General features: G+C 59.1%; 2 protein-coding genes across 3 annotated transcripts; both read right to left on the bottom strand.

Moving 5' to 3' along the window:
- Window positions 1-17: 17 nt before the first annotated feature.
- LOC146422529 (uncharacterized) lies at window positions 18-9,909 on the bottom strand. Of its 2 annotated transcripts, XR_014848128.1 has the most exons (11): window positions 9,866-9,909; window positions 8,561-8,645; window positions 8,110-8,215; window positions 6,745-6,911; window positions 5,942-5,992; window positions 4,621-4,703; window positions 3,793-3,997; window positions 2,950-3,056; window positions 967-1,123; window positions 148-314; window positions 18-106 (listed from the first exon to the last, which is right to left on the bottom strand). XR_014848128.1 is itself a non-coding variant. In XM_085046502.1 (10 exons), exons 1-10 carry the CDS (start codon window positions 9,892-9,894, stop codon window positions 216-218), a joined length of 1,089 nt encoding a protein of 362 aa, XP_084902628.1. In that variant the 5' UTR covers window positions 9,895-9,909; the 3' UTR covers window positions 26-215. The 2 variants fall into 2 exon arrangements, 1 of the variants encoding a protein (XP_084902628.1); XM_085046502.1 differs by having other exon boundaries at window positions 26-314.
- A 378-nt stretch (window positions 9,910-10,287) lies between these two features.
- Window positions 10,288-13,292, bottom strand: LOC146422528 (pre-rRNA-processing protein TSR2 homolog). The gene is made up of 5 exons (XM_085046567.1): window positions 13,137-13,292; window positions 12,350-12,440; window positions 12,155-12,246; window positions 11,016-11,249; window positions 10,288-10,475 (listed from the first exon to the last, which is right to left on the bottom strand). The coding sequence occupies exons 1-5, from the start codon at window positions 13,215-13,217 to the stop codon at window positions 10,404-10,406; spliced, it is 570 nt and encodes a 189-aa protein (XP_084902693.1). The 5' UTR covers window positions 13,218-13,292; the 3' UTR covers window positions 10,288-10,403.
- Between the last annotated feature and the right edge of the window lie 1,214 nt (window positions 13,293-14,506).

The raw sequence follows: 14,506 nt of genomic DNA, 5'->3' as shown, positions 1-14,506 counted from the left end.
TTGGTTTTGGGGTGATGCAGAGCTGGAGATTTGGGGTTGAGGAGTTTATTTGGGGTGAAAAAGGGGTTTATTTGGGGTGCAAAGGGGTTTTTTTGGGTACAAAAGTGTTTTTTGAGGTGTAAAAGGGGTTTATTTGGGGTGTAAAAGGGGTTATTTGGGGTGCAGAAGTGGTTTTTTGGGATGGGGTTTATCGAGGGAAGGAGGATTCCCCGTTTTCAGCAGGATTTGGATCCCAAAATCCCCTCGGGATCAGATTTTGGGGTTCCCACCAGCAGCTCCAACCATCGTGTCAGAGTTGGGGGGTCTGGGGGTGGCTGTGGAGGAAAATATGGGGTTTGGGGGTCACCCCAGGACCCCAAAACTAACCCCAGGGACCCCAAAACCACCCCCAGGACCCCAAACTGCCCCCAGGGACCCCAAAACTAATCCCAGGGACCCCAAACCACCCCCAGGACCCCAAACCTAACCCCAGGGACCCCAAAACCACCCCCAGGACCCCAAACCACCCCCAGGACCCCAAACCGTCCCCAGGACCCCAAAACCACCCCCAGGGACCCCAAACCTAACCCCAGGACCCCAAAACCACCCCCAGGGACCCCAAACCTAACCCCAGGGACCCCAAAACCACCCCCAGGGACCCCAAAACCACCCCCAGGACCCCAAAACTAACCCCAGGGACCCCAAAACCACCCCAGGGACCCCAAAACCACCCCAGGACCCCAAACTGCCCCCAGTACCCCAAACCTAACCCCAGGACCCCAAAACCAACCCCAGGACCCCAAACCAAACCCCAGGGACCCCAAACCTAACCCCAGGGACCCCAAAACCAACCCCCAGGACCCCAAACCCCCCCCAGGACCCCAAAACTAACCCCAGGGACCCCAAAACCAACCCCAGGGACCCTCAGATTGCCCCTGGATCCCCAAACCTGCCCCAAATCCCCCCAGAGGACCCCAAAATGCTCACAGGAGCTGGGGGGGCTCCCCCGGGGGGGGGCAGCAGGTGAACCCCCCCGGTTTTGGGGTACCCAGGCTCCACCTGCAGTGTCCAGAGGGTCTCAGCCCCCCTGGGACCCCCAAGGACCTGCAGGAGCCTCAGCTCTGGCTGCCAGTCCAGGGCGAACCTGGGGAGTGGGGTTTGGGGTTATTGGGGTTATTGGGGTTATTGGGGTTATTGGGGTTATTTGGGTTATTGGGGTTATTTGGGTTATTGGGGTTTGGGGTTATTTGGGTTATTGGGGTTTGGGATCATTGGGTTTGGGGTCATTGGGGTATGAGGTTATTGGGGTTTGGGGTCATTTGGGTTATTGGGGTAATTGGGGTTATTGGGGTTTGGGATCATTGGGGTTATTGGGGTTATTGGGGTTTAGGGTCACAAGGTTTGGGGTTATTGGGGGTTGGGGTCATTGGGTTTGGGGTCACAAAGTTTGGGGTCATCAGGGTTTGGGGTCATTGTGGTTTGGGGTTATTGGGGTTTGGGATCATCAGGTTTGAAGTCATCAGGGTTTGGGGTCATTTGGGTCATTGGGGTTATTGGGGTTTGGGGTTATAAGGTTTGGGGCTATTGGGGTTTGAGGTTGTTGGGGTTTGGAGTTATTTGGGTTATTGGGGTTTGGGATCATCAGGTTTGGGGTCACAAAGTTTGGGGTCACAAAGTTTGGGGTCACAAAGTTTGGTGTCATTGGGGTTGAGGTTGTTGGGGTTCAGGGTTATTGGGGTTTGGGGTCACAAAGATCCTCCCACAATTAACCCACAGCCCCTCTAATTAACCCCTCGAGTGCTCCTCACCCTGCCAATTACCCCAAAGCCCCCCAGCATTGCCCCAAAGAGCCCCAAATCTGCCCCAAGGACCTCCCAATTCCCCAGTTAACCTCCCAAATGCCCCTAAATCCCCCAATTACCCCCCAAAGCTGCCCCAAAGCCCCCACTTACCCCAAAGCCCCCAGGATTGCCCCAAAGACCCCCAGGATTGTCCCAAGACCCCCAGTTCCCCAGTTAACCTCCCAAATGCCCCCAAACCCTCCCAATTACCCTGCCCCAAAGACCTGCCCCACCCCCAACCCCCACCCCCAGGATTACCCCCAAAGCCCCCCAGGATTGCCCCAAGACCCCAAAGACCCCCAGTTCCCCAGTTAACCTCCCAAATGCCCCAAACCTTCCCAATTACCCCCAAACCTGCCCCAAAAACCCCCAGCCACCCAAAGACCCCAGGATTGTCCCAAAGACCCCCAGGATTGTCCCAAAGACCCCAGGATTACCCCAAAGACCCCCAGTTCCCCAATTAACCTCCCAAATGCCCCCAAAGATCCCCCAGGATTACCCCAAACAACCCCAGACCTGCCCCAAAGACCCCCAATTACCCCCAGACACTTCAGAATTGCCCCAAGGCCCCCAACCACCCCCAAAGACCCCCAGGATTGCCCCAAAGACCCCCAGGATTGCCCCAAAGACCCCCTAGTTCCCCAATTAACCTCCCAAATGCCCCAAAGATCCCCCAGGATTGCCCCAAACACCCCCAGACCTGCCCCAAAGACCCCCAACCACCCCCAAAGACCTCCAGGATTGCCCCAAAGACCCCAATTCCCAAGTTAACCTTAAAAAAGACCCCCAGGATTACCCCAAACACCCCCAGACCTGCCCCAAAGACCCTCCAACCACCCCCAAGACCCCCAGGATTGCCCCAGACCCCCAATTCCCCAACTGACCTCCTCAATGCCCCCAAAGACCCCAGGATTGCCCCAAACACCCCCAAACCTTCCCCAAAGCCCCCAAGATTGCCCCAAGGACCCCCAATTCCCCAATTAACCTCCTCAATGCCCCCCAAAGACCCCAGGATTGCCCCAAACACCCCAGACCTGCCCCAAAGACCCCCCCACCCCCAAAGACCCCCAGGATTGCCCCCAAACACCCCCCAGACCTTCCCCAAAGCCCCCCAAAGCCCACTCCTCACCTGTTCCTCAGGTGAGACACCTCAGCCCAGAGGCTCCACCCCTCCCAGCAGCACCGCTGCAGCTCCAGCAGCCCCGGGCCCAGGGGAGGGAGCGGCAGGGGGAGACCCTGGGGAAACGGGGCTGGTGAGACCCCAAAATTGGGGGAAATCACCCCAAAATTCGGGGGGAAGAAGTCCTAAATTGGGGGAAAATAACCCCAAATTTGGAGGGAACTGAGACTCCAAACTGGGGGGATATAACCTCAGATTTGGGGGGGAAGAAGTTCCCAAAGTGGGGAAGACTGAGACTCCAAACTGAGGGGAAATTAAGCCAAATTTGGGGGGATTGAGACTCCAAACTGGGGGGAAATAACCCTAAATCTGGGGGGAAATTACCTCAAATTTGGGGGGGAAAGCCCCAGATTGGGGGGGGAATAACCCCAAATTTGGAGAGAAAAAAAAACTAAACTGGGGGGGATTGAGACTCCAAACTGGGAGAAATTAACCCAAAATTTGGGAGGGGGGAAGAAGTCCCAAATTTGGGGAGACTGAGACTCCGAGCTGGGGGGAAATAACCCTAAATTTGGGGGGGAAAAAACCCTAATTTGGGGAGACTGAGACTCCAAATTGGGGGGAAATAACCCCAAATTTGGGGGAAATAACCCCAAATTGGAAGAGACTGAGACTCCAAACTGGGGGTGAAATAACCCCAAAATTGGGAGGTAAGAACACCCCAAAAAAACCCCCCAGAGACCCCCAAATCCCTCCCCAAGTGCCCCCCACCCCCCAAAAATTCCTCCAAATCCTCCCAAACGCCCCCTCAGCTCCCAAATTCCACCCCAAATCACCCCAAAATCCCCTCACCTGCAGTTGAACCTCCCCGGTGGGGCTGAGGCGGAGCTGGAGGGGGGGTAAGGAGTTTTGGGGTCCCGGGGGTGTCCCCAATTTGGGGTCCAGGTCCAGGGGGGGTCCCAGCTGGATGTCCAGGTGGAGTTTGGGGGTCCCTGGGGAGGGGGGCAGCACCTGGAGCCCTGCCAGGGCCTGGTACAGGTGGCACGAAGCCCCCAGCCTGTGCCCAGGGTCAGTTTGGGGGGGCACAGGGCAAACCCCTCTCCCCAAAATTTGGGTGGTTTTGGGGGATCTCAGCCCAATGGTTGTATTGAACCCCAAAAATTGCTGTGAGCACCCAAAAAATTCCACCCAAGAAATCCCTGTGATGTCCCAAAAATTCTTAGTGTTCCCCAGCAAAAAATTCCTGTGTCCTCCCCCAAAATTCCTGGATCCCCCACCCCAAATTTTTCTGTGTCCCTCCCAAAAATTCCTGTGTCGTCCCCAAAAAATTCCTGTGTCCTCCCAAAAAATTCCTGTGCCCTCCCCAAAAAATTCCTGTGTCCTCCCCAAAAAATTCCTGGATCCCCCACCCCAAATTTTTCTGTGTCCCTCCCAAAAATTCCTGTGTTTCCCCCAAAAATTTCTCTGTCCCACCCCCAAAAAATTCCTGATTTTTCCCAAAAATTCCTCTGTCCCACCCTCAAAAAGTTCCTGATTTTCCCCAAAAATTCCTCTGTCCCACCCCCAAAAATTCCTGTGATCCCCCAAAAAATTCCCGGGTCCCTCCCCACTCTCCCAGGAGTCAACCCCACCTGGATACCCCAAAAAATCCCCAAATCCCCCCAAATTGATCTCCCTCACCTCTCGGCCTCTTCCCGCAGCCTCCGCAGCGCCTCCTGCCGGTCAATCCTCTGCTGGCGCCGCTGCTGCACCTCCAGCAACAGCTGGGGAAAAAAACCCAAATTGGGGAGAAATTAACCCAAATTTGGGGGAAAAAAACCCGAAATTGGGGGAGATTGAGACTCCAAACTGGGAGGAAATAACCTCAAATTTGGGGGAAAAAATATCTTTAATTAGGGGGGATTGAGACTCCAAATTGAGGGGAAATGACCCCAAATTTGGGGGAAAAAAAATCCTAAATTGGGGGGATTGAGACTCCAAACTGGAGAGAAATGACCCCAAATTTGGGGGAAAAAAACCCTAAATTATGGGGGATTGAGACTCCAAACTGGGGGGAAATGACCCCAAATTTGGGGGGAAAAAAAACCCAAATTGGGGGGGACCGAGACTCCAAATTGAGGGGAAATGACCCCAAATCTGGGAGAAAAAACCCTAAATTAGAGGGGATTGAGACTCCAGACTGGAGGGAAATGACCCCAGATTGGGGAGAAAAAACCCTAAATTAGGGGGCATTGAGACTCCAAACTGAAGGGAAATGACCCCAAATTTTGGGGGAAAAATAACTAAATTGGGGGGGATTGAGACTCCAAACTGGACGGAAATAACCCCAAATTTGGGGGAAAAAAATCCTAAACAGGGGGGATTGAGACTCCAAATTGAAGGGAAATGACCCCAAATTTGAGAGAAAAAAACCCCTAAATTAGGGGGATTGAGACTCCAAACTGGAGGGAAATAACCCCAAATTTGGGGGGAAAAAACCTAAATTAGGGGGGATTGAGACTCCAAATTGAGGGGAAATGACCCCAAATTTGGAGGAAAAAAAACCCTAAACTGGGGGGGATTGAGACTCCAAATTGATTGGAAATGACCCCAAATTTGGGGGAAAAAAAATCTTTAATTAGGGGGGATTGAGACTCCCAATTGAGGGGGAATGACCCCAAATTTGGGGGGAAAACCCCTAAATTAGGGGGGATTGAGACTCCAAATTGAGGGGAAATGACCCCAAATTTGGGGGAAAAAAATTCCTAAATTAGGGGGGATTGAGACTCCAAACTGGAGAGAAATGAACCCAAATTTGGAGGAAAAAACCCCTAAATTAGGGGGATTGAGACTCCAAATTGAGGGGAAATGACCCCAAATTTGGGGGAAAAAACCCCAAATCAGTGTGATCCCGAAATGGGAAGGAACCCCTGAATGGACAGAGAGACCCCGAGGTGAGTGAGACCCCCCATGTCCCCCCAAATTGAGGTGACCCCACAGGGTGACCCCTCCCCAATGTCACCTTGTCCCTTCTCTCTTTGGCCTCATGCAGCTTCGCCTGCAACCCTTCTCGCTGGGGAGACACAGCAGCCATGGGAGACCCCAGACCCAATTAACTCCTCCTCCCAGCACCCATGGGAGACCCCAGACCCAATTAACTCCTCCTCCCAGCACCCATGGGAGACCCCAGACCCAATTAACTCCTCCTCCCAGCACCCATGGGAGACCCCAGACCCAATTAACTCCTCCTCCCAGCACCCATGGGAGACCCCAGACCCATATTGTGCCCCCAGACCCAATTAACTCCTCCCCACAGCACCCATGGGAGACCCCAGACCCAATTAACTCCTCCCCACAGCATCCATGGGAGCCCCCAGACCCAATTAGCTCCTCCCCCTGACACCCATGGGAGACCCCAGACCCAATTAGCTCCTCCTCCTGGCACCCATGGGAGCCCCCAGACCCACATTGTGCCCCCAGACCCAATTAACTCTTCCCTACAGCAGCCATGGGAGCCCCCAGCCCCCCATATTCCTCCTCTAACCCACCTTCTCAGCCCCCCTGGGACCCCCCAGGACCCACATTGTGTCCCCAGGACCCAAATTTTGTCCCCATTGTCCCCCCAGCCCCCCATATTCCTCCTCTAACCCTCCTTCTCAGCCCACCGACCAGGAGCCCAGAATTGTGTCCCCATTGTCCTCGCACCCCCATATTCCTCCTCTAACCCTCCTTCTCAGCCCCCTGGGACCCCCAGCACCCAAATTTTGTCCCCCAGCCCCCTGGGACCCCCAGGACCCAAATTTCATCCCCCCAGGACCCCCATACCTGCTCCAGCCGTGCCCTCAGTGCCTCCTTGCCACGCTGCAGCAGCTGCTGCCCGCTGTCCAGCTGTGCCAGGGCGGTGGGCACAGCGTCCCCCAGGACCCCCAGGATGTCCCTGTAGGTGGCCTTGAGCTCCTGCCAGCGCTGCCGAGCCTCCAGTGCTGCCCCACCTGAGGGGGGACAGGATTAGCCCCCCGAAATGTCCCAAATGGGGCATGGGGTGCCCAAATCCTACCCCAAATGGACATGGGAACCCTCAAAAATCCTGAAAGGGACACAGGAAGCCTCAAATCTCCTAAAATGGACATGGGAATACCCAAATCCTACCCCAAATGGACATGGGAATGCCCAAATCCCACCCCAGGTGGACATGGGAATGCCCAAATCCCACCCCAGATGGACATGGGAATGCCCAAATCCCACCCCAAATGGACATGGGAATGCCCAAATCCCACCCCAGATGGACATGGAAATGCACAAATCCCACCCCAGATGGACATGGGAATGCCTTCAAATCCCACCCCAAAAGGACATGGGAACCCTCAAAAATCCCAAAAGGGACACAGGAACAGTCAGATCTCCTAAAAGAGACACAGGAATCCCCAAATCCCCACCCCAGATGGACATGGGAATGCCCAAATCCCACCCCAGATGGACATGGGAACCCTCAAAAATCCTGAAAGGGACACAGGAAGCCTCAAACCTCCTAAAAGGGACACAGAAATCCCCGAATCCCCACCCCAAATGGACATGGGAACCCTCAAAAATCCCAAAAGGGACACAGGAATCCCCAAATCTCCTAAAAGGGACACAAGAATCCCCAAACCCCTACCCCAAAAGGGACCTGGGAACCCCAAAAGCCCCCAAAAGGGACACAGGAATCCCCAAATCCTCCAGAAGAGGACATAGGGAACCCTCAAAGCCCCCAAAAGGGACACAGGGACCCCCAAAAGGGACATAGGAACTCCCAAAGGGGATCTGGGAGTCCCCAAACCTCCTAAAAGGGACACAAGAATCCCCAAATCCCTACCCCAAAGGGGACCTGGGAATCCCCAAAGCTCCCAAAAGTGGACCTGGGAACCCCCAAACCCTCTAGAGGGGATACAGGAACCCCCAAAGCTCCACCCCAGATGGACACAGGAACCCCCAAAGCTCCACCCCAAAGGGGACCTGGGAATCCCCAAACCCCCCAAAAGGGACCCAGCTGACCAGGAACCCCTAAATCCTCCCCCCAGAGGGAACCTGGGTGTTTGGGAACTCCCAAATCACCCCCAAACTCATCCCAGGGTTTGGAGGGTCTGAAGTTACCCAGGGGTTTAATAGGATATAGGGGTTTTGGGGTTCAGTTTGGGGGTTTTGGGGTCTCACGCAGGTCGGTGGGGGCTGGGGGCAGCCCCGGGTTCTCGATGACCCCCAAAAGTCGCTGCAGCACCCGGAGTTGGCACAGGAGCAGCTTCTGCTTCCTCCGGGTGTCCTGGGGGGCACGTTTGGGGTGTCACGGGGAGATTTGGGGGGCTAGGGAGGGTTTTGGGGTCGAGAGGGAGATTTGGGAGGTCAGGGGAAGGTCACTAGAAGGTGTGAGAAGTGTGAGGGCAAAAATGGGGCGTGAAGGGGAGAACTGGGTGGGACAAAAAGCAATTTGATGAAAATACGAGGGCAAAAAAGATGGCAGAAAATAGGGTGGCCAAGAAGGTTTAGGAAATAAATGTGGGGGTCAGTAAAAAACTCAAGGTCAGGTGGAAAGACTGTGAGAAATTTGGGGGATTAGGAGCAAATTTTGGGGAGCTGTGGGGCAGTTTTGGGGCGCCGAGGCTCTCACCACTTGATGTTCCACCAGGACCAAAGGCCGAACATCACCCTCCTCCTCCTCCAAAGCCAGGGAGGCTTCGAGCTCTGCCAGAGCCCTGGGGACACACAGGGGACATGTGTGGGACAACCCTCAGGGACCCCCGTGGGGATGAGGAGACCCCTCAGCCACCTCATCCCCAGGGACACCAGTGGGACCCCTCAGGGACCCCCGTGGGGATGAGGAGACCCCTCAGCCACCTCAGCCCCAGACCCCCAGGGACCCCCGTGGGGGTGCGGGCTCAACCCAAAGACCCCGAAAAGCCCCGCGGAACCCTCAGGGACCCCAGTGGGGTTGAGGGGATGACCCCAGTGAAGCCCCCGATAGGACATGGCTGCCGGGCAGCCCTCAGGGGTCTCGGCTGCCCTCAGGGGTCTCGGCAGCCCTCACTCAGGGGTCTCGGCAGCCCTCACTCAGGGGTCTCGGCTGCCCTCACTCAGGGGTCTCGGCTGCCCTCACTCAGGGGTCTCGGCTGCCCTCACTCAGGGGTCTCGGCAGCCCTCACTCAGGGGTCTCGGCAGCCCTCAGGGGTCTCGGCTGCCCTCAGGGGTCTCGGCTGCCCTCAGGGGTCTCGGCTGCCCTCACTCAGGGATCTCGGCTGCCCTCACTCAGGGGTCTCGGCTGCTCTCAGGGGGTCTCGGCTGCTCTCAGGGGGTCTCGGCTGCCCTCAGGGGTCTCAGCCCTCACTCAGGGGTCTCGGCTGCCCTCACTCAGGGGTCTCGGGTGCCCTCACTCAGGGATCTCGGCTGCCCTCACTCAGGGGTCTCGGCAGCTCTCAGGGGGTCTCAGCTGCCCTCAGGGGATCTCGGTTACCCTCAGGGGTCTCGGCTGCCCTCACTCAGGGTCTCGGCAGCTCTCAGGGGTCTCGGCTGCTCTCAGGGGGTCTCGGCTGCTCTCAGGGGTCTCGGCTGCCCTCAAAGGATCTCGGCAGCCCTCAAAGGATCTCGGCAGCCCTCAGGGGTCTCGGCTGTCCTCAGGGGTCTCAGCTGCCGTCAGAGAGCTCGGCTGTCCTCACTCAGGGGTCTCGGCAGCTCTCAGGGGGTCTCGGCAGCTCTCAGGGGGTCTCGGCAGCCCTCAGAGGGTCTCGGCTGCCCTCACTCAGGGATCTCGGCTGCCCTCAGGGGGTCTCGGCAGCCGTCAGAGATCTCGGCTGTCCTCAGGGGTCTCGGCTGCCCTCACTCAGGGGTCTCGGCTGCCCTCAGGGGGTTTCGGCTGTCCTCAGGGTCTCGGCTGCCCTCACTCAGGGGTCTTGGCTGCCCTCAGGGCTCGCGCGCTCACCGCTCCGCGCGCTCCATCTTCACCGCCATCTCGCCTTCCCGCTCTCCCACTTCGCCCCGCCCACCCGAGCGGCGGCAACCAATCACCGCCCGCGCCCACCCGCTTCGTGTCTTGCCGACTAATCACCGCGGGAGGAGGGAAAAAGGCGGGCTCGCCGCACAGCGACAACCAATCATTGTGGGAGCAGGAGAAAAGGCGGGCTCGCCGCACGGCGGCAGCCAATCACAAAGTGAGGTGAGAAGGCCACGCCCCTCACTGCCCTGAGGAGGGGGCAGAGCCGCCATGATGGGGGAGCGGGAGGACTGGGAGGGACTGGGTTACACTGGGAGGGACTGGTTTGTACTGGGAGGGGTCTCTGAGGGAATCGCAGTGAGGCTAGGCGCTCTCTGTGTGGCTTCTCCCCCCAATAACCACGCGACCCCTTTTCCCACACCCCCGTGGGGGGAGGGGCCTTTATTTCCCCCCCAGTTTGGGGAGCAGGGTGGGGGAGGGGTGTCCCCCAAGCTGGGGAGGGGGACACAGGACACCCCTCCCCCCGTCATCGCCGGCGCCGCCGCTGCACCACTGTCCAGCCGTCCGGAGGGGGCGGGGGGCTGCCGCACTCCATGGCCTGGGGGGAGAATGACGTCATCAGTGCCACACCCCTCCCGGTGACATCATCAGGGCCCCTCCCCTCCCAGGGGTCCTCCATGTGCCACTCACTAGATTTGGTGACACCGCCACTGCCCCAGTGCCATCCCGGGGTTCCCCCCGTTTGATGACGGCATCGGGACTGAGTGATGTCATCAGGGGATGACGTCATCAGGGGATGACATCATCAGGGGATGACATCATCACCAGGACCCCCTGCCCTTAGCGAAGCCCCCCAAGTCCCTTCAACCAACTCAGTGACATCATCACCCCCAGCCCTGCCCCACACCTGGCGAGTCACCACTGTAATGATGTCATCGTTACGATGTCATGATGATGTCATTATGATGTCACCCAATTTAATGACGTCATCAGTACCCCTCATGACATCATCACCACATCCCCACTCACTCTGCTGACATCAGCAACACCCCCAATCCGATAACCCCCAACTAATGACATCATCACCTCCCCATGACGTCACCCTGTGCCCTCCCTCCCAGTGACGTCATCCCCTCACCTCCTCCTCGCCGCTCTCCTCCTCCTCCTCCTCCTGCTGTCCCCCTCGCTCCGGGGGGCTCCGGGGGGCTGTGGGGGTCCCGGGGGGGCTGTCGGGGTCACCCCCCGGCCGGGCGGCGGCCAGAGCGGCGGCCAGGGCAGGGCCACGGCGGGCCAGAGCCCCCAGTGCCACCCCCATGCCACCAATGTCCCCTCCTCGTGCGCGGGCAAAGAGTGTCACCAGCTCCCGGCTGACCTGCACGGGGGGACACTGGGATGGACTGGGGAGGCTACTGGGTTGTACTGGGATGGGGCTGCAGGGGGCTGAGGGGTGATGTGGGGGACTGGGATGGACTGGGATGGCTACTGGGATGGACTGGGATATACTGGGATGGGGCTGCAGGGGGCTGAGGGGTGATGTGGGGGACTGGGATGGACTGGGATGGCTACTGGGATATACTGGGATGAGGCTGATGAGTGATGTGGGGGACTGGGATGGACTGGGATGGACTGGGGAGGCTACTGGGATGGACTGGGATGGGGCTGAGGAGTGATATGGGGGACTCGGATGGACTGGGGAGGCTACTGGGATATACTGGGATGGGGCTGCAAGGGGCTCAGGAGTGATGTGGAGGACTGGGATGGACTGGGAGGAAGTAAAAGAGCACTGGGAACAGACTGGTCTATACTGGGAGGCACTGAGAGCACCGAAGGATGGTGGTGGCGATGAACTGGGTTATACTGGGAGTGGCTGCTGGGAACATCCTCATCCATACTGGGAGCTACTGGGAAGGGACCAAGGTCACTAAAAGATGCTGGGAGCAGCCTGAGCACAAACTGGGCTATACTGGGAGCGACTAGGTGGCTGCTGGGAGCACACTGGTCCATACTGGGAGCGACTGGGGGAGGCTGTGTGGCTGCTGGGAGCACACTGGTCCATACTGGGGGAGGCTGGATGGCTGCTAGGAGCATACTGGTCCATACTGGGAGCAACTGGGGGAGGCTGGGTGACTGCTGGGAACACACTGGTCCATACTGGGAGTGACTGGGGGAGGCTGTGAGGCTGCTGGGAGCACACTGGCCCATACTGGGGGAGGCTGTGAGGCTGCTGGGAGCACACTGGCCCATACTGGTCCATACTGGTCCATACTGGGAGCCCACCTGCTGCAAGCTGCCATCCTCCACCACCGTGTCGAACTCATTGTCCATCACCTCGGCCAGGAAATCCTCCACCTCCTCCTGCTCCAGGTCAGCTGGGGAGGGAATTTCGGGGGTGTCACCGCTGTCCCCTCCCCCCAGGTCCTGTCCCCTCCCCCCTCCGGGTGTCCCCAGGGGTGGGGGAGGGGCGGCACGCACCGTTTTGGGTGAAGAAGTCGAGCAGGGCCGAGCTGAGCCAGGCGGCCTTTTCGGGGCCCTGCGGTCCCCCGAAGCCCTGTGCCACTGCCAGCTGGGGGGACAACCCCGCGGGGACATGGGGACACCTCGTGTTGGCTCCGTGTCCCCCCGGGGAGTCCCTCTGGTGTCACTCGCGCCTTCCCCAGTGTCCCCCCGTGACACCCCTGCATCCCCGGTGACCACCCACGTGTCACCCCTGAGTGTCCCCTGTGTCCCCACGTACCCTCCAGGTGTCCCTCCTCACCTGCAGCGCCACCCGCCTCCCCAGCATGGCCTGCACCTGTCCCCAGGTGCCCCCACAGTGTCCCTAGGTGCCACCCCGCTTGCTCCACCCTCACCTGTAGCACCACCCACCCCAACCCCCAGTGCCCCTCAGGTGTCCCTTCTCACCTGCAGCGCCGCCCACCCCCCCAGCACAGCCCATACCTGTCCCCAGGTGTCCCCACAGTGTCCCCAGATGTCCCCACAGGTATCCCCCGGTGCCCCCCCCGTTGCTCCACCCTCACCTGCAGCACCGCCCACCCCCCCAGCACGGCCCACCCCGACCCCCAGCGCCCCCCAGGTGTGTCTCCTCACCTGAAGCGCCGCCTACCCCCCCAGCACGGCCCATACCTGTCCCCAGGTGCGCCTACAGTGTCCCCAAGTGCCCCTGGGTGCCCCCCGGCTGCCCGCCCTCACCTGCAGCACCGCCCACCCCTCCATCCCCGCCCACCCGGACCCCCAGCGCCCCCCAGGTGTGTCTGCTCACCTGCAGCGCCGCCCACCCCCCCAGCACGGCCCGCACCCCCTCCGCGAACAGCGCCCGCGCCTCCGCCACGGGGGCCGCCATGACGGCGCTGCGCAGGGCGCGCGGCCGAGCGCCGAGCCCGCGAGCGAGGCGGCGAGAGAGCGCCGAGTCACCGATGGACGCGGCGGGGCGTGGCTATTGAGGGGCGGGGCCTAAGCCAGAGGCAGGACGGGACTACAGCTCCCGACAGCCTTCGCGCGGCGGCGGTCACGTGACGGGGTGAGAGGTGGGGAGGGGAGGGGGACCTGGGGTGGGGGCGATGGGGGGGGATGGGGGATGGGGGCGGTGTGGGGATGCACAGAGCGGGGACAGAGCTGGGGACAGAGGGGGATGTGGGAGTTATGGGGTCACAGGGGAGATATGGGGGCACAGGTGGGTCATGGAGGCAAAGGTGGCTGTGGGGGATGTGGGGCACAGGTGGCTGTGGGATATATGAGGTCACAGGGGGGATAGGGGGACAAAGAGGGCTATGGGGGTATGGGGTCACAGGTGGGATATGGGGGCACAGGCGGGATATGAGGGTACAGGTAGGATATGGAGGCACAGGTGGGATATGGGGTCACAGGTGGCTGTGGGAGTTATGGGGTCACAGGCGGGATATGGGGGCACAGGTGGCTGTGGGGGAAAGGAGGGCACAGGGGGCATATGGGGGCCAAGAGGGCTATGGGGGATAGGGGGGCACAGGTGGAATATGAGGGTACAGGGGGGATAAGGAGGCACAGGTGGCTATGGGATATATGGGTCACAGGTGAGATATGGGGACAAAAGAGGCTATGGGAGTTATGGGCCACAGGTGGGATATGGGGGCACAGGTGGGATATGAGGGTACAGGTAGGATATTAGAGTACAGGAGGTATATATGGGGGCACAGGTGGCTATGGGAAATTTGAGGCCACAGGTGAGATATGAGTGCACAGGTGGCTATGGGATATATGGGGTCACAAGGGGGATAAAGGGACAAAGAAGGCTATGGAGGTATGGGGTCACAGGTGGGATATGGGGGCACAGGTAGAATATGAGGGTACAGGTAGGATATGAGGGTACAGGTGGGATATGGGGGCGCAGGTGGCTGTGGGAAATTTGGGGTCACAGGGGGGTTATGGGTGCACAGGTGCTTGTGGGAGTTATGGGGTCACAGGGGAGATGTAGGGGCACAGATGGCTATGGGAAATTTGGGGTCACAGGGGGGATATGGGGACCAAGGGGGCTATGGGAGATATGGGGTACAGGTGCGATAGGGGCACAGGTGAGATATGGGGGCACAGGTGGCTGGGGAGTATGGGGTTACAGGTGGGTATGGGATATATGGGGGCACAGGTGAGATATGGGGT

The sequence above is a fragment of the Lichenostomus cassidix genome, unplaced genomic scaffold, assembly GCF_008360975.1.
Source record: "Lichenostomus cassidix isolate B80296 unplaced genomic scaffold, HeHo_3.0 HiC_scaffold_40, whole genome shotgun sequence".
NCBI lineage: Eukaryota > Metazoa > Chordata > Aves > Passeriformes > Meliphagidae > Lichenostomus > Lichenostomus cassidix.
This window is presented reverse-complemented; position numbering and strand designations above follow the sequence as displayed.

Excerpts from the sequence above, each read along its gene's own strand:
- LOC146422528 (XM_085046567.1), bottom strand. The coding sequence starts at position 13,217 with ATGGCGGCCCCCGTGGCGGAGGCGCGGGCGCTGTTCGCGGAGGGGGTG. Across the intron at positions 12,441-13,136 it reads GGGGGTGGGCGGCGCTGCAG|CTGGCAGTGGCACAGGGCTT; the intron begins GTGAGCAGACAC and ends TTGTCCCCCCAG. Across the intron at positions 12,247-12,349 it reads CGACTTCTTCACCCAAAACG|CTGACCTGGAGCAGGAGGAG; the intron begins GTGCGTGCCGCC and ends TTCCCTCCCCAG.
- LOC146422529 (XM_085046502.1), bottom strand. The coding sequence starts at position 9,894 with ATGGCGGTGAAGATGGAGCGCGCGGAGCG. Across the intron at positions 8,646-9,865 it reads AAGATGGAGCGCGCGGAGCG|GGCTCTGGCAGAGCTCGAAG; the intron begins GTGAGCGCGCGA and ends GTGTGTCCCCAG. Across the intron at positions 8,216-8,560 it reads TCCTGGTGGAACATCAAGTG|GACACCCGGAGGAAGCAGAA; the intron begins GTGAGAGCCTCG and ends CGTGCCCCCCAG.